This window comes from Natrix helvetica (assembly GCF_964273705.1).
Source record: "Natrix helvetica genome assembly, chromosome: 1".
Classification (NCBI taxonomy): domain Eukaryota; kingdom Metazoa; phylum Chordata; class Lepidosauria; order Squamata; family Natricidae; genus Natrix; species Natrix helvetica.
The window spans coordinates 115266643-115284941 of NC_138548.1; the positions used below are offsets into that span (position 1 = coordinate 115266643).

Sequence of the window (18299 nt, forward strand, 5' to 3'; positions counted from 1 at the left end):
TATATAAAGAGAGCAGCCATTAATATTCTTCATGTCTGCAGATAGAAGGATCATACTGAAAATAACTATCTTTTACACACATATTTACAGTGTGTGTGTGTGTGTGTGTGTGAGAGAGAGAGAGAGAGAGAGAGAGAGAGAGAGAGAGAGAGAGAGAGAGAGAGAGAGAGAGAGAATGAATGAATAAATGAATATATAAACATGAAAGCTTGGTTCCTGATTTATATATATGTGCATCCATTAAATTTCCCTAATTGGGGCTTTAGATACATCTCTATCCTTTAATTCATCTCACTGTGTTCTGTAAGATTCACTCAAGCTTTTTAACATTTCCTCATAGCAATGTTTAACCATACTGACACAGGGAACATTTTCTAGAAATATTTATTGGCTGCTATTCCCAGACAACAAGCATCTGGGGTGAGCTGAAGTCAAAATAGTGCAAAAGTTGGGAATTTATTACTCGTACATAGACAACACTTAGGGGTCTCCACAGTTTTAACACTTAAGTGCCCAAAGAAATTCATGATATTCCAAAAGTTTATTGTGAAAAGAAGGAATGTTTTACTCTTTTTTTTAATGTTAAATGAAATTTGCCTTTAAAATAAATTGTGTTTAATTGAAATTTTGTGATTCTTTTCAATAACCTTTTCTTTGAAACTGCAACAAAAGCACCCATTATCATAATGCCAAATTATTAGCTCTTATTATTAAGATACATTTTCACTCAATCCCATGAAATCTTGTTGAGTTTCACACATTTTCACTCTCCAAAATATATGTTACCCATGCAGCTAGCATCTGTTCATCATCCAGTTGCTGAATCGTTATTACAACTGCTTGTCATATCTTCCTGAGTCATGTTTGCTGCCTGTTGGAAAACTCTATACATTTAATTTTAGAAATTGGTTTACTATCTTTGTCATATTTGGAATTATCGTGTTCATAAAGTGAGCCAATAATTATTAATTATACTTTTGATGGAAAAGGTATGTTGGGCTGTTGGGAAAGTTATAGGAGGTTATCTAATAAGACTCCAATGAATAGGTCCAACTAGAAACAGAAATATACTTACCGGTACAGTTTAACAGAAAACTGAAATTGGTTGCATGTGATATGTAGTATATCCCCACTGCTTCTTAGTGCTGTTGGTTGGGTTTGGAAATTGTGTTGACTCTTAATTGATAGTGATGGGCATATTTTTCCATATTGTAAAATACATATTAATTCAACAAACTGTAAGATAAATTAATGTTGTCAATATTGGAGATAAGGGACTGAGACTGCAATGCATTGATGATATAAGGGATATTGGCTGAACTTTAATTTCCTTAAAGTGAATTTTCAGCCCAGGACTTTCAAATCTTCTTCAAGATTTGAGATAAATAATAAATGGAGGAAAGCTTTTAACCCAGTTTCCTTCAGTTAGATGATTCTAGAAGACATGGGGCAGAGTTTATCTTGAGCTGTTTTGAACGTAGAAGGGCCTATGCTTTAAAACCTAAATCCTGTCCTAGCCAAGCTTTTCTTTTCCTTCAGAGAACTGTTTTTCTTTTTAGGGACAAATCCGTGTGCTGAGAATAATGGCGGCTGCAGCCACCTGTGCTTCTTCACACCCCAGGAGTGCAGATGTGCCTGTCCAATTGGACTGGAGTTACTTAGTGATATGAGGACCTGCATCATCCCAGAAGCTTTCCTTGTCTTCACCAGCAGGGCAGCTGTTCATAGGATTTCTCTTGGAGCCAGCAACAATGATGTTGCCATTCCTCTTACGGGTGTGAAAGAAGCTTCTGCTCTAGATTTTGATGTATCTGACAACAGAATCTACTGGACAGATATTAGCTTAAAGGTATTCATGGTATCTTAACTGAAACGTTTGCTTTGTTAACCAGCTGTTCTAATGGACTCCTTCCAGAACAACATTTTGGTTCTAAATATTTTGTCGTTTAAATCTTACAAAATAAAACACATCCTTGAAGGAGCCCTGTCTTGTATAATACTTTGCACTCATCCATTAATTGCTTAAATTGTTTTATATTCTGAAATTCCTGTCATTTTTTAAAATGGTTTTGCAGACAATAAGCCGAGCCTTTATGAATGGAAGTGGACTGGAACATGTGATTGAGTTTGGGTTAGATTACCCTGAAGGCATGGCTGTAGATTGGATGGGAAAGAATCTCTATTGGGCAGATACTGGAACCAATAGGATCGAAGTGGCCCGGTTGGATGGGCTATTCCGGCAAGTTCTTGTGTGGAAAGATTTGGATAATCCAAGGTCATTGGCTCTTGATCCAGCAAAAGGGTAAGGGGAAAAAATTGTTGATTAGTTTAATTGCAAATGTGTTCCTCAAAGTATGGATATTAAAACACAGTCTCAAAGTTTATGGAATTGCATCTTTTCTGCCCTGTTGTGACTTCCATTTCTACTGCAGTGGGGCAAGGGGCTGCGGTTCCCCCTTGTCCATGACTTTGAACTTTGTGCCCAATTTTGGTGCAGAAGGAAAGACTTCTCTATCACCGTGGTATGTGTATTAAGTAGGGCAAACATTTTAATTTGATTTTCTCTCAGCCAGGACACTCAAGGTTGTAAATGCAAGGATTGATTGCAAAGCTGTTTTCTTTACACTGTCATAACTTCAGAAAGCCACTAAATGAGATAGTAAGTGAGAACCAGCGGTATAGGAAAGGAGAAGTAACAACTCCTGTGGGAGAACTGCCCTTAATGGAGAACGTTAATTGTGAGTTATGTAGCCAATGGGAGGACCATGCCTCCACTTCTCTTGCATGGTTCTAGAGTAGGGGTAGGCAAGTGCACGCTGCACTATGCAGGTATTCCAAAAAAACAGTTTTTATATTTGTCCCATTTTGCAAGTTGAACTTTGAGTTACTTTAAGTGTTGCAGTGGATACAATAAACCTTATCTTAGAGACACCATTTTCTCGCCTTAAAAGTCCTGGTATACAAATGGGGTGACTATCCCCAAATCATCCAAGACTCATACCACTCAGAATGCACCCTTGATCCCTGGGAGACCTATGCCTTCCCCAAATAAAGTGCAAATAGCCAATGTAAATTGATTTGAAACAGTATATATTATTTTTTTTCATTTCTGAGAACTCATAGAGCAACCTACAAGCCAAGCAATTGCTCTGCTATAAATTAAATATTGAATCATTCCAATGTTTGTTTCATTACAGATATATGTACTGGACAGAGTGGGGAGGAAAACCCAAAATAGTTCGAGCATACATGGATGGAACAAATAGCATCATGCTGGTGGATAAGGTGGGACGTGCCAACGATCTTACCATTGATTACAAGGATCAAAGAGTTTATTGGACTGATCTGGACACGAGCATGATTGAGTCATCCAATATGCTAGGTAATTTGCCAATATCTAGAATATAGAAGAAGTGATATACAAATAAGTAAAGAAAGATATGGGTGGTATGTCATGCTGCAGAAAGATCCTGAATTTATTTATTTTGATCTTTAAGACAAAGGAACTTAAACATATCAACTGATCCCATGAGAGCAAAGTATAGCAGCCTTTTTGTTTTAAGTAGCATCCAAAACATGGTCTTACTCAAAAGTTCTGAATAGGATTTCTCATTCCTTGTACTTTGTTCCAAAACTTTGGAAGAGTAATTAAACAACAACAAACCAGAGTGTATTAACAAAAGTAGTTGGAAAGTTTTAGAGACCCAGGTCCAAATTATGATTATGAACAATAAAATGGACAAAAACATCTATCTGGCACGTTTCCCATCTCTTGCTTCAGAAGAGCTGATTGCATTAGGAGTTCCAACTATTGCAATGCTAAGCCACCTGAGATCTCTTCCAGTGTGAATTAATAACCTGAATCTCCCTATAATTACCAAATTGTGTAGGGAGGGAGAAGGGGGCTGTAATTAACAAACACCAAAATAAACAAACATGTACAGGTATATTAGTTGGGTCACACATGGATGCAGATATAGCATCTTTATGGTGCTAAGGATTATCTTAAAACAGTTGTATCTTTTCTTAGGTTTGTGCAGTTATTTTTCTGCAGCTGACAAGAGGTACTGGGAAATGAATTGCTTAGTTGAAGATGCCCCTAAAAGGTGCCCAGAGCATGCCCCTCTTTTGTCCTTCAAACAAATTTCTGCACAGGCCTAATGCGTATGTGCATGTATATGTACCATGTACATACCTATTACATTATCATTTTAGATATTATGCTCTTACAGTCAGCAGGAAATAGATATAGCCTGATTGTAGTTATATCTCATAAGCTTGTCTAGCATTCCTTTTTTTTTCTTTTCTTTTTTTACTAAAAAATATCACGAGAAAGCCTTTCACCATCAGATCATGTTTTCTAGAAGTGTAGATATCATTTAGTTCAAACATTGATGACAATGGTGGCAGCCTTCACACATATCATGCTAATGATCTGTTTGGAAATTTGCTATGGAAGCATGGGAAAATACTCACTTGGTTTAAGGAATTGAATGCCCTAAAGCACTGATTAGAATCAAATCTGAAGCAGTGCACAGCTCTATTTTTTAATGTACCATCATATATTTTCCTCGATAAAGCTTTGCAGCAGAAAATAGTCAGTACTTAATTGAGAGTTTTCTCCTAAGACATAATAAGTTAAATAAAGGTACATCCCAAACTGTACCGTTTTGTTTCTGGTTCTTTATAGAATTAAAGCTTTCATCACTGATAGCTTTGTTTCTTAGCTGCCATATATATTAAATTTTGAATTATATTGTAATTGTTTTTATGATTGTCAACCATCCATTAGTCTGAGATGAATACTTATGGAAAATGAATGAATGATCAAGAGAACATCCTACATTCCATTGTTTTTTAAATTGGTCTGAGACTATAAATAACATTAACGAAGGTATTGTGTTTGACCATGGGATGTCATAAGTGTCCAGGGCAATTATTTTCAATGTACTCTGACAGGCAGTACTGCTTTATATGCTTCTTTCAAAAAAGGGGAAAGGAATAGCAAATGGCAGAGATAGATGACCTATATTAGTTGATAATTAAACATCACTGATAAAAATTGGAGTTAATTCATCCAACCATCTCCTTTTGGCTACCATAGTTTGAATCTCTGTGTTGATTAACAACATATGGTTTTTTTTTTCTTTCAGGGCAAGAGAGGGAAATAATAGCAGATGATCTACCTCACCCCTTTGGGCTAACTCAGTACAGTGACTTCATCTACTGGACAGATTGGAACCTCCACAGTATAGAAAGAGCCGACAAAACAAATGGGAGGAATCGAACAATTATTCAGAATCGTCTGGACTTTGTGATGGACATATTAGTTTTCCATTCATCACGACAGGATGGTCTCAACGAGTGTGCGCAAAATAATGGGCACTGTGGGCAGTTGTGCCTGGCCATACCCAATGGCTATAGATGTGGCTGTGCATCGCACTACACCTTGGATCCCAAGACCCGTAACTGCAGTTGTATGTATATTTTGCAGCTCTCTAAATATTTTCAGTTCTCTACCAATCCCAACTTGGTATTCTCTAAATAGGTTGGATTACAGCTCTCATCAAGGATGTGCTGGTTGAGATCATGAAAGTTATAGTCCCAACACTTCCAGGAAGGCAAGGTTTTGACATCTGTGTGGGAAGGACAGACAGCTGGAATGGACTGTAGGAGTGATTCACAACTCTTCTTGCCAGAAGCCGAGTAGCAGCTAAAGAACATAGTATTCTTGGGAGTGTGCACTTGCTCTTCTTCTGTTAGTTCCAGGCCTTCCTCCATCAAAATAGAGTTTTGGTTCCAGTAACCCCTGGGTAGAATGGGAGGAATGTCAAGGATTCTGCAACAGAACTTAAAAGAGGAGAGGTTTCACAAAGGAACCGCAGAGTTCCTGTTCCAGGGCATCTTGCCAGCCCATTTGTTTCTGATACCTGAAACCTGGTTGAGTGGGTTTTTTTAATCCTGCAACCCTCCAGATGAAAAGAAAGGGCTAATTCTTTTCTCCTGGCATTGAAGCAGCTTCTGGCAATTTTGTCATGTTGCTCAGTCCAGGGTTGAGCCTAGTGGGTGGCAATGAAAAGAAGTAGAAATGAGTAGCGTTAAAAATGAAACTTGAAGAATAATTTTTACTAAATCCACATGTCCTCCTAGCACACTAGATACTTATGGCTTGTATATATAGATATCTGCATCTCTCCCGATAAATGCTTTAATTTTCATTTATACGAAAATCATTATCTTGTATTCCACCAGAAGAGAAATTCAGGTATCGGTTAACAAACAACACAAAAAAATAAAAGTAACAACAAACCTATCATTAAAGCAACTGGCTAAAACTCAGCACAATTCTAGATCCAAACAGTATTGGAAAATAAGCATAAAGAGTGATTGCCAACAGTTGTCCATTTCAGAGTTTTCTAAAAAAAAAAAAACTGCCTTTGTGATTTACAGCAACACCAGCTTTGCTTCTCAGGGAGGAGAAGGGAGAGAGAAAGTTTGGTTAAAACATTAAATGAAAGGAATTCTAAATTTATTTTTAATGGATCTAAATTGAAGCAATGAAATTATTTTAAAAGTGTAGTTGATGAAAGTAATAATGGTAGGATTTGCTATTTCTTGGGGTAGTGCTTGTCAGTAAGAAGAGTACTATTTAACGTTGTTATTCGACACTGAAAAGAAGCTGGACATTTTTGCAGAAAATGTCAGCAGCATTTACTTCTTATACCTGTGATGACAAACCAGTCACATGCCACGTGCCAGACATGGCATGCAGAGCCCTCTCTGTGAACACACGTGTCGTCCCCAGCTGCTCTTCTGCTTTCTGGCGTGCACATGTCCACTGGCCAGCTGGTCTGCGGGTGCCAGAGTGTAGAGAAATGGCTGCAAAAACCGGCCCAAAAACCAGGCATGTTTGTGCTGTCCAGCTGGTCTTCGGGTTTCCAGTGCTCTGGAGCGCACACATGCACACATGTCCCGATTTGGGCACTTGGTGCCAAAAGGTTTCACCATCACTGTCCTATACAGTTGGCTTGGATGGCAAGTTGGCAGTTGCTGAGCCCTTTCTTATAACAAAACCCAGTGTTGGCCAGTACTCCTTGGGTAGACTGCTGCTTCTTGCTGTCATTCTTTATGCATATGTCCCTTCTATGCAACTAAGCACTGAGAGAGATAGGAGCCTTTCTTATAATTTGGCAACAGCTGGATTCCCCCACATGTATATGGCAGCAGCAATGAACAACATAGAATAACAAAGTTGGAAGGGACCTTGGAGGTCTTCTAGTCCAAACCCCTGTGTGAGCAGGAGACTGTATATCATTCTAGATGTTTGTCCAATTTCTTCTTGAAAACCTCCAATGCTTGAGCATGCACCATTTCTGGAGGCAAGACGTTCTACTGATAAATTGTTCTCATTGTTAGAAAATTTATCCTTAGTTCTAGGTTGGATCTCTCTTTAATGATTCAGATTCAACAAATGAGATTGGTAGAAGTTGTGGGCATCCTACCCAAGAGGGCCTTTAAAAAAAACCTGGACCTGGCATTGCTTAAATCAAAAGAGGATCCCTGGGAAAGTGAGGCAGAGCAGACTTTTAAATAAATCTTGCATGAGTTAGGCTCCTGGACTGGACTGAAGATCATAGGTGTCATTTTATCCCAAGTCTGGTAATGTGAAATATATCAGACTTTTTGGCAAATCATTCTGATGTTTTCTTTGAAGATGGGATTAAAATCATGTCATTCTGTGACCAATAACAGTAATAGCAAAAATATGGACATAGAAGGATTTATATTTTGATATTTTTGCATATGTGTATTTACTTTCCAAAAGAATTTTACCAATATTGTTATTTGGATTGTGTTCACTTTTTCTCTACCTTTAGCACCCAGCAGCTTCTTGCTATTCAGTCAGAGGTCTGCAATAAGTAGGATGATACCAGATGATCAGCAGAGTCCAGATATCATTCTTCCCATCCATGGCCTAAGAAATGTTAAAGCCATTGATTATGATCCACTTGATGCATTCATCTACTGGGTAGATGGACGCCAAAACATTATTAAAAGGGCAAAAGATGACGGCAGCCAGGCAAGTATTTTTATCTTGTAAATGTGCCTAAACTGATAGCATACAGCAGGGGTGTCGAACTCAAGGCCCCGGGAGCCAGAGCTGGCCCACAGGGTATTTAGATCTGGCCCACGGGGCTGCCCTAGAAACAGCAAAGGACTGACCCACAGTGCTTCTGCCAGTGAAAACGGTCTCCTGAGCTCTGTTTTCGGCTGCCACCGCCTCCTGCAACCCTCTGCCAGTGAAAATGGAGCTTGGGAGCCTTTTTTCTGCAGTGTCCTATCAAAACAAGACTTCCTTTACAGGATTTAAACTGAAAAGAAGCCATATATATATATGATAGAAGGCTGCAAATTCCAAACTAGAACATTTCTGAAGGAATAGAAAGAGGGGGAAAGGGCCCTCTTCAATCAAAGCACCTTCTATTTATACTGTCATATTTTAGCTGTTGCTAATGGAGCCCCTTTATTATTTCTTTCTTGGCAAGCTGCAGTAAAGTTCTTTTTCTATGGAAAATACTTGGATGTTCAATGTGCGTTTTCTTTCTCGTACATCCAAGAATGTATTTTCACTAGTTTGTGTTCTATAAAAATGAGAATTGGGGGGGGAGAATAGGAAAGGACCATCTGGGCTAATTTGATAATTTTTTTATGTAATATTTTCTACCAGATAATGAAATCTTGTTTGTACCAAGGAGGGGCTGTCTAGTGTCAGGCCTGCTCTTTGAAGAATATTTGCTAGGCGTTAATTGCCTAATTGTTTCCCATTAGTGTTCTTCTTAGGTGCAAATTACATTGGTGACTACTTGCTACAATGCAGTCTGTTGTTCTGTAGAAGCAAAAGAGTTTCACTGTTTGAAGAATACCTCCTTGCGACATTTTTAGTATCCAGATTTGCAGTGATATTGATGATTGGGGTATTTCATATTCAGTCTCTGTTAATTAGTGGTTTTGAATATTAATATTAATAATCAGATATTTCTCAGTTGTTTTTTCCTGAAATCACGTAGAAAAAAAGCAAGCTTGCCGCTTGGTGACTGCATAAACATGTAGATTTCCTTACAGTAATACATACAGTAAATAGCTTGCAATTGCTGTCTTTACAGCCCTGGAATTTCCCAAGCACTATTTTTTACAATAATTTTTATAAAAATTTACAGATACAAAGATAAAAAAATTAATACAACCTAAGGAAAATATAAAAAGAAAAAGGTACCAGAAAAAAAGGAAATAGAAAGAGAAAAAATAGTAGAAAAGAAATAATTACTTTCCCCATAATAAAGACAAGAACAAACAATTTTAACAACTTTTCAGGAACAACAACACTTATATTGTAACATTGATCAAATGTTTGATCAAAAGCCAACTTTATATTCCTTTCCTTTGCTTTTAAGAATCTTGACCTTTCATTCTTTTAAATAGTGTCCCAAAAGTTTTTCTATTACCCCTTTCTCCTCAGAAACATTTTTAATAAGTGTAACATGTTATTTTTTTGTAAATCCAAGATAACACAAATCAGACTCTTCTGATTTGTTATCTGTATGTCCCTTTTCATTCTTATTATTTAATTATTAAGATATCAGCTGGTTTCATATGTAAACATATTTGTGTTATATATTTTCCATATCACTCTTGTGACATGTCATTTTTAATTCTACATTTCAAATACACATTCAAAATAGCCATCAGTTCTTTTCTATCACCTTTTTAAAATCCACTTTGAAAATAGTTTTAATTCTTAAAGTTAAAAGTAGATAGTTTAAAAAGCAAATTATGAATGTATTAGCTCTTGCCTTAAATGTTTCAGTTCTTTCTTTTAACAATTTGTTTCGTTCCCTCAGTAGGCAGGATTTTTTTTTTATACATCCTGTATGCACATAAAAACAGCTACTGATAGTACAGTTTTAAAAAGTGGAGGATTTGTTGATCAGAAGGAATAGTTCCTATCAAAGTCTGGTAAAATACTGAGTGAAGAAAAAATAAGCTATGGGGTTTTTTTGACTATGTTTTTGTGAATTATTACCTTTATTGAATTGGTAGACTGAATTTACAATCCAGTAACCACTTACTTAGGGTTAAAAGTAATTGAGCTCAGAGGGATTGTTATATGGAATTATTACTATTTGGTTTTATTTATTACTAATTATTATTTGGTTTTAAACAATTTTTCTGTATACTGTGACATCAAATAATCTTACCTATTTTGTTCTTATTTTTCTTTTCCTTGTAGCCTTTCACAGTCATGAATATTCGCAACCAAAGCCAAAATCCAGAAAAGCAGCCACATGACCTGAGCATTGATATTTTCAGCCATACTTTGTACTGGACCTGTGAAGCTACAAATACAATCAATGTCCACAGACTTAATGGGGAGCAGATTGGAATTGTCTTACGGGGAGATCATGACAAGCCCAGGGCCATAGTCGTAAATGCAGAACGAGGGTGAGAATATTCTCAAGTTCTAAGAAGTTATATTGCATTGAATGTTGCAAAGTGTTCCATGGAGGCTGCCCATGCTACATTATAGGATATAGACATTTATTTTGCTTGTTATCTTGGGATACTTTAAGCCAATTTCTAGACCACCAAGGCTGTTCTAACCTCCTTTAACTTAATAAACCAAAAGCTACCTAAGAATTCTCTGGGATTAATTAAACTCTTGTCTCTGGGAATAATGCATTTATTTTTATTGTTGAAACTTTTGAATGTATAATAGGAAAAAAAATCTTGATAACATATCCATCCACAGAAAGGATTTTTATAATCTTGAGTTCCTAGAGAAATCATAAAAATAAATAAATATAGATAAATGAGGACAGCAATTTCATCTCTCCCCACACATCTACCTCAGAGGGTGGTCCAGAGCAGTTGTGAGGATATTGGGGCGATGATGGGATGGGGAAGGATGAGATGCCATGCCTACAGGCTTCTAGTCTCAATCCTTTTGGCTTTATTTGACCAACTGTACCATGTCCGTCGGGGGAATGTGGCTTGGGAGCGAGTGGACGGTATATTTCAGATATCCCTTTTCCAGCTGTAAATTTATTTACAAGCAAGAAAGATTCCATATTGGAATCTCCCTTCAGTACAAAACAAGATCGTAGTTAATCTGCCCTAGAAACTGAGAAAGGAAGTTCAACCTCAGAAAATAACTTCAGAAAATGGCAGAGAATATAATTATACATGATGTTTGTCTGCCTGATATTGAGAATTCCGTTGTTCTTATATGTTGTCAGGTACATGTATTTCACTAACATGCAAGAGCGAGCCCCAAAGATTGAACGTGCAGCCTTAGATGGAACAGAACGAGAAGTGCTCTTCACCACTGGTTTGCTTCGACCTGTTGCACTAGTGATTGACAATAAGCTTGGGAAGCTCTTTTGGGTGGATGCTGATCTCAAACGAATTGAAAGTTGTGACTTATCAGGTGTGTTGTGTTCTCTTTTTTGTATAAAATGTCCTGAGTGTCCCGTGTTACCCATTCAAACCATTGAACCTTTTGGTGAACTGCACAAGCTAGTAACCAGTTCAGTATTCTTGGATAATTCTGTAACTGAATGCTGAATGGATTTTTCTCTAAAGTAGGGTTTCTGGGGGGGTTATACTTATTCTCCTCTTTTATTTTCTTTGTAACTTTCCACCTTTTACTCTTCTCCTTGGTTATAATTAGTTCATTACATTTTTAATTATTTGCTCCAAGTATCATTACAGAATATGAATGTTTTGGATAGTGATAACCTGTTCTGGTGTGTGTGTGTGTGTGTGTGTATGTATGTATGTATGTATGTATGTATGTATGTATGTATGTATGTATAGCTATTTGTCTGAAACTGTATAGGGTTTCCTGCCTAGGCAGGGGGTTGGACTAGAAGACCTCCAAGGTCCCTTCCAACTCTACTATTATATTGTATTGTATTGTATTTATGTATGTATGTATGTATGTATGTATGTATATGTATGTATATGCATATGAAATTATTGTATTACTTTTTTTGGACACTTGCTTTGGAAATAGCCTCTGATTGTAATGTTTTAATTGTTTTATTCTGTATATTACCCAGAGTCCTGGTGGAGCCAACCAGTCTATAAAGTAGATAATAATGTATATATTATATTAATAGGGCCAGAAGGACTTTAGAGGAATATGAATCTATGCTCAGGAGAGGAAAGTTTAACATTACTATAATAGAATTTTGGAGTATAGCTGTACTAGAAAAAGATTAACATATTTGTATTTTATGTCAATATAGATTTTAATAATTCTGCTAAAAGCATATTTTAAAAACAGAAAAAAGCAAGGATAAAAAGACAACAAAACAAAACCCCTAAAACTGCAGGACCCTTTTGGTATAGTGAAAAGAAGAAAGATAACTAGGATAAAAGAAAATTTTAGCATTATTAAGTAGGCAATATGCATCACATATTATGATTCTTCAGAGTGCTACATTTTGTTTGTTCATAAATTAACATTAAAATTCTAGTGCTGCAAATAGATTGTCCATTACTATTTTTGCGTGAAATACAAAATTGGTTATACTTTTAAAGTAGTAGATTATGTCCTATTTTTCTAGGGCATTTTCAATAACTGTCAGTGGTGTAGTTAATATTTATATCCCATCTTCCCTTTAAGAATTCAGGATATTGTACAAAGCAGTTTCTCCTTCATTCTCCCCCCCCCCAGCTAATTTATAATTTGAAGCAGGTTAAGAAAGAGTTTCTGTCTGAAAGTCACCCAGTGAAAGTAGCGATTGAATAGACCTCTACCACCTTAGCCACAGCCCTCACCCTGGCTCTTTTGCTTTCTTTAATCAGTGGTGGGATTCAAATAACTTAACAACCAGTTCACCCAGGATCAGGTTGGCCACCATGGGGGACGTGACCCATCCCTGACCTCCAGCTGTGCTGCACATGGGGGATGAGCCTCCCATGACAGCTAACCTGATCATGGGCGAACCAGTTGTTAAATTTCCAACCTTTGCCAAAAGGCTGTTTCTGAGCTCTTGCCTGCATGTTGGTCTTGCTGCTGTTTTAGCCTTCTGGACACTTCTTCTTTAAGAGGCAAGGTTTCTGAGGAAATAGGAAGGGGGGTTACCATAGAGACAAGAATTTGATGCTCCTGAGCGCTCGTGCGGGAAGGTGAAGAATTGGGGGGAGGGATCCTCCATGGAGCTGCATGCAGGGGGTGTTGGTCAGTCTCCGGGCAAAAGTGAGAGGAGCGAGGAATTAAGTTGGCTGCACAATCGAAGCTGGGCCCAATGTAGGGGAGACTGCGGGGTTAGTTTGGCCAGGCAAATTATTACTACCACCCCCCACACTATCAAAGTGGATCCTGGCCTCTGCGCTGCAGTGGAGAAACAGACAAGGGAGCAGCCAGCACGAGGGAAGGAGGGGGAGCAGGGAGAAGAAAGAGGGATAGTGGCTTTCTCCTTCCATCGCGTTGGCTATTCCATTGTCTATTTCCATTGCACCCAGGATCCACTTTGATAGTGGGGTGCGTAATTTAATAACCAGTTTGCATGAACCAGTACGAACCGGCTGAATCCCACCAGTGCTTCTACTGTAATTTAATACGAAGATGTGTATCACATAAGGGGACAAATGTCCCCTCCTCTCATTCTCAGATTAGAAAATTTCACCAGTTCTCCAAATCATGTGAAGCAGCAGCCAGTGAGTTGGAGAACAAATGCCCATTTGCTGAAGAATGGCTCTTATGGCAGCAATCTTCTGTCATGAAACGCAAACCTTTTTTTTTTCTGATATAAGAAACAAGAAATCACAATGTTGATGTTGTTTTAAGTTAGTTGTAAACTTCCTCTGTCTCACCAAGGAAAACTAACCATCATGGAGGAGGCCTGTTTTCAGTTTTTTCCTGAACAGATGGATAAAACTGTCAGATTAATTTTAGCTGCCCCTAATATAAACTCCATCAGGAGTGGGTGGGCAGTGAGGAGTGTTAACATAAGAGAAAAATAGGACTTGATACCAAACATTATTTATTATTCCTTTACAAAATCTTTGTAATGATATCTTGGTAGCCCCTTTTCTCTGCCACCCTCCCTTTTCTTAGTGATTGGTAAAAGATTGGGCAGAGGCAACTATCGAAGAAACTGTAGGTTTGGCAGTACTGTCTTATAGATGCATCTACCCACAAGGTGGCCAGCACACCCACACCTGGTAATAATGACTCTCTGTTGGATAGAGAAGATGTAAAATTCGGCACTGATGTTTTGGAAACTTGGTGTGAATTGTTGCAATTCTCTATATGTCACTTTTGGCAGTTTTAGCCAATTTCTTCTGTTTTAACACCATCTTATAACTATGTAATCACATCATAGGCTTCTCTATATACCATATCTAATTTTATATATTAGATTTAAATAGATTTATATGATGCCATAATTCAGGGGTGGGTTCCTGCCAGTTCTAACCTCTTCTATAGAAGAGGTTCCACAAATCTACAGTGCCATTTAGAACCGGTTCCAGCTCCCTCCCCCCGCCCGTCCGCACATCATCAAGATGAAGAGCAAGAGGAGGAATTCTGGGAGATGAAGTCCACAAGTCTTAATGCTGTCAAGTTTGAACACCCCTGGGGTTTTTTCCCTAAAGGGTTAGGGGTGCAATGTTAGATATATGTTAGAATACAGTAGTCATTTTTCTAAATGTTATTATTCACTTCCACTTCGAATGATATATGAAATGTGATTATTAAGGAAAAATTGCTCATAAAATATTTCTCTTATGAGACGTTGAATATAATTTCACCTGAAAACCACTTCCATAGAAGAAACTACGTAACTTGGATATAGTCTTCTCTTTCTGGATTAGACAAAACTGGTTGTACTTCTTTTCTCATTGGTCCTTTAATAAGGTGTTGCAGTCTGTTTTCGTGTTTACTTTACTCATGTAAGGGCTGTCGAGTATAGAACAGTTACAAAAATCAAGTTGCTAATTTTTGCCAAACAACCATCTAGTAGTAGTTATCATAATTTTTAAAAATCATTATTACTTCCTCCCCCCCCCCAAAAAAAACCCTTCCTTTTTAAAAAGAAAGAGAAGAAAAGAAAGTCTGTATTGACAAAAGTTATATTATACTTTCAGGGGCTAACCGGGTCACATTACAAGATTCCAACATTCTGCAGCCAATGGGTTTGACCGTTCTGGGAAATCATCTCTACTGGATCGATCGGCAGCAGCAGATGATAGAAAGAGTGGAGAAAACCAATGGATACAAGAGGACCAGAATACAAGGTCGAATCGCTCACCTAACTGGTATACATGCCATTGAAGATATTGATATGGAAGAATTCTGTAAGTTTATTATAGTATTAAATTCTTAATGTTCTCCAATATCCTGTTACATTACCGTTTTTTATTCTCAGCTTGCTGCTCAGATTCATGAGTGAGTTCTAATAGGAATTTTAAACTCTGAAGGACAAGTTTTATTTGAGTCTAAAAAAGTTTGGCATTGAATACTCTGAGATCTAGGATCAAGTGGAATTTGAACTTTCAAAAGCTTAATCCAAATCCAGGTCCTTATCATTATACCATATTGTTCACTTCATGTACCTTGCAAATAAAACAAACCCATATTCACGTTGTGAATCTAACAATATATTTCATCTGACTGAGGCATTCTGATTTACTGTTTTTCAAAAGTGAGTAGAAATCAAGAAATAGCCATGTCTAAAACAAATGGGCTTCATATGTCAAATGTTAGTAAACCCAATTCCTTTGTTTTACAATTCTTGATTTGATATTGATCACTGTATATAAAATAAAATAGTTTGTATCAATTTCAGGGCTGAATAACAAAGTTGAATATTTATTCCAGAACATTCTCTTTTTTTCCTTTTTAATTAAATCAACTGAATGGCAATTCCAAGACTGATTTTGGTTTGGAAAATGAAGAATAGGAATAATAGGAAAGAATATTCAAGTATGATCCAATTTTAAAATAGTGCACAACTACCACTTTCTCTCGTCATTGACTGCTATTTACTTATTTTTGTTTATTAGGGTTATATTATCTACCTATTTTTTTAAAGTTACATATAACACAAAATTAGCAAAACTATATAGATCTGACTTTCCTCATCAAAACGACAGAAAAGAAACAAGTCATAAGAAAGGCTTGTCTATAAACATATAATAATTGAAATAACTCAAAGGATTTGAACAAATTGCTCAGCAGTCTTCATTCTTGCACCTGAATCTGCCCTAATTCCTAAACTTATATTAGTCACTGCCATAAAGCATTTTAAATGCTTTATATATGTTGTTTACATATTGTTTGCCATTGTTTTATAATAGATTTTTATAAGCTATCATGAGTTTACATGAGTCACCAAAATATAAATCCAGTAAATAAATGCATACATCTTTCAGTTGTACCCTGTGTACAACTGGTCTGCATATTTTGTTGCTTGTTCTATAGCCAAATGGCAGAAATGTATCTTTCATTGTCAGTGATTGAACTAAAACTTCACTGATGATACTATAGATTCCAATCCCCAAAGTGGCAACAGTGGGATATGCCCAGACCATATGAGATAATATTCCAATTTTTTATTTTCCTCTCCAGTTTCAGGGTGAATTGCATCCAATACAGAGGTGGGTTCCTACCGATTCAGCCCAGTTCAGCCAAACTGGTAGTGGTATGCTGGCCTGGGTTGCAAAACGGGCAGCGACCCAGGCTGGCCATGCCCCCAAACCAGTTCTCCAGTCATTGCCATTGCCATTTTTTTTAGTTCTGCGCATGCACAGAACAATTTCCATTGAACTGCCCATGCATGCACCGTGTGCATCCAGCGTGCGCATGAGCAAAACGGCAGTAACGCCCACCCCTGTTCCTAAACTGACTACAGATTCTTTCAGGTCTCCCGTCTAACAGAACATTCTATTATAGCAACCTCTTTTTAAGAAGGAATAAATTGACTTTGGTTGCTTCCTGAAAAGTCTCTACTGTCAAAATGTCAGAAATATCAATGATAACAGGACTACATAGTCCAAATGTACATATATACTCAACTTGCTGTTCTACATATATACTCAACTTACTGTTCTCTTTCAAGATAAGCAACATTAGGCAAAACCAGGAAAAGAGTGAGAAGTAGTGTGCAATAAAAATTAAATGCAAGAAGTAAGAGAAAAGAAAAGAAATCTAACTAGCCCTAGTTACAAAGCAGTGAGCACTGACATGCAAAAATTTAAATAATCTTTTCCAATAAATAGCTACTATGAACATCTTGAAGGATATTCGTGCCACAGAGAATTAATTAATATCTTATAACTTTACTTATAAGTGTAAGGAATTAAAATAGGCCGGCCTGTTAAAACTTACATTAACCTTGAGTGAAGTTCATCTTAAATGAGATTATTTTACCTCATGTATTTTCTGTTGACTGAGACCTAGTGGGATGTTCAAGAACTTTTAAAATTAAAGTTAAACTAAAATTAGAAACCTTTTACTGTGGTTCTGAAGCCACAAACACGCCAACTTTAGCTAAGAGTTCATTGGAGCAAAGTTCTCTAAATTTGGAGATGTATCCAGAGTGGATTGCATTATCTCAGAATTCATGCTTCAGCCACAGAAAAATACATTTAGCAAAAAATCTGCTTTTTGCGTGAATGAGGGTATCATTCACAAAAGGAGTGGTTTTCAGAATAGGTTAATAGGAAGACTTTTTTTTTTTTTTTGCTGTTCTCGCTCAGCAGAACTTTTCTCTGGAAATCATCTATTTTTTTAAAGGGATAAAAAAAAACCCTGCTCTCCACAGCCTTCCTAAGCATCACTGCTCTGTAAGCCCAAAATGCTACAAAACTCCACTAACAAACTATCTTCAGCCCTGGGAGGAAATCTTCTGATTTTTTTTGAAGATACTTGTTTTGTTTGCTTTTGGTATTTGATAGTCACAATATGAAACCTCCCTACATGTGTGGGCTACTGTTTCTAAAAGAAATAGGCTGTTACATGGTAAAACTGATTTATCATTCCTTCCTTCTTTGTACACTGCCCACAAGCATTATGTTACAACAACAAAGTCCTAGGTATCAGAAAACACAATAAGGAAGTTAATCCTTTGTCTTTTAATGATCAAGCAGGTACCTTTTTATAAGAGGCTGTGCACATTTCCCCAGAAGTAAGAAAAATGACTGTTGACCACGCACCTCCGCGTACGCACGCACACATACACACACACGCACACACACGTATTACAAGTCAGTGATTATTCTAATGCCAC

At 37.1% G+C, this 18299-nt stretch overlaps 1 protein-coding gene across 1 annotated transcript in view; it reads left to right on the forward strand.

Annotated features, from left to right (window-relative positions):
• Nucleotides 1-18299, forward strand: part of LRP5 (LDL receptor related protein 5) — a 136073-nt gene that overhangs the window by 98163 nt on the left and 19611 nt on the right. Inside the window, exons 9-16 of the mRNA XM_081939649.1 lie at nucleotides 1560-1849; nucleotides 2076-2302; nucleotides 3198-3382; nucleotides 5154-5477; nucleotides 7878-8080; nucleotides 10289-10500; nucleotides 11295-11485; nucleotides 15157-15366. Coding sequence (XP_081795775.1) covers nucleotides 1560-1849; nucleotides 2076-2302; nucleotides 3198-3382; nucleotides 5154-5477; nucleotides 7878-8080; nucleotides 10289-10500; nucleotides 11295-11485; nucleotides 15157-15366 — 1842 coding nt within the window. The remainder of the gene's footprint in view (nucleotides 1-1559; nucleotides 1850-2075; nucleotides 2303-3197; nucleotides 3383-5153; nucleotides 5478-7877; nucleotides 8081-10288; nucleotides 10501-11294; nucleotides 11486-15156; nucleotides 15367-18299) is intronic.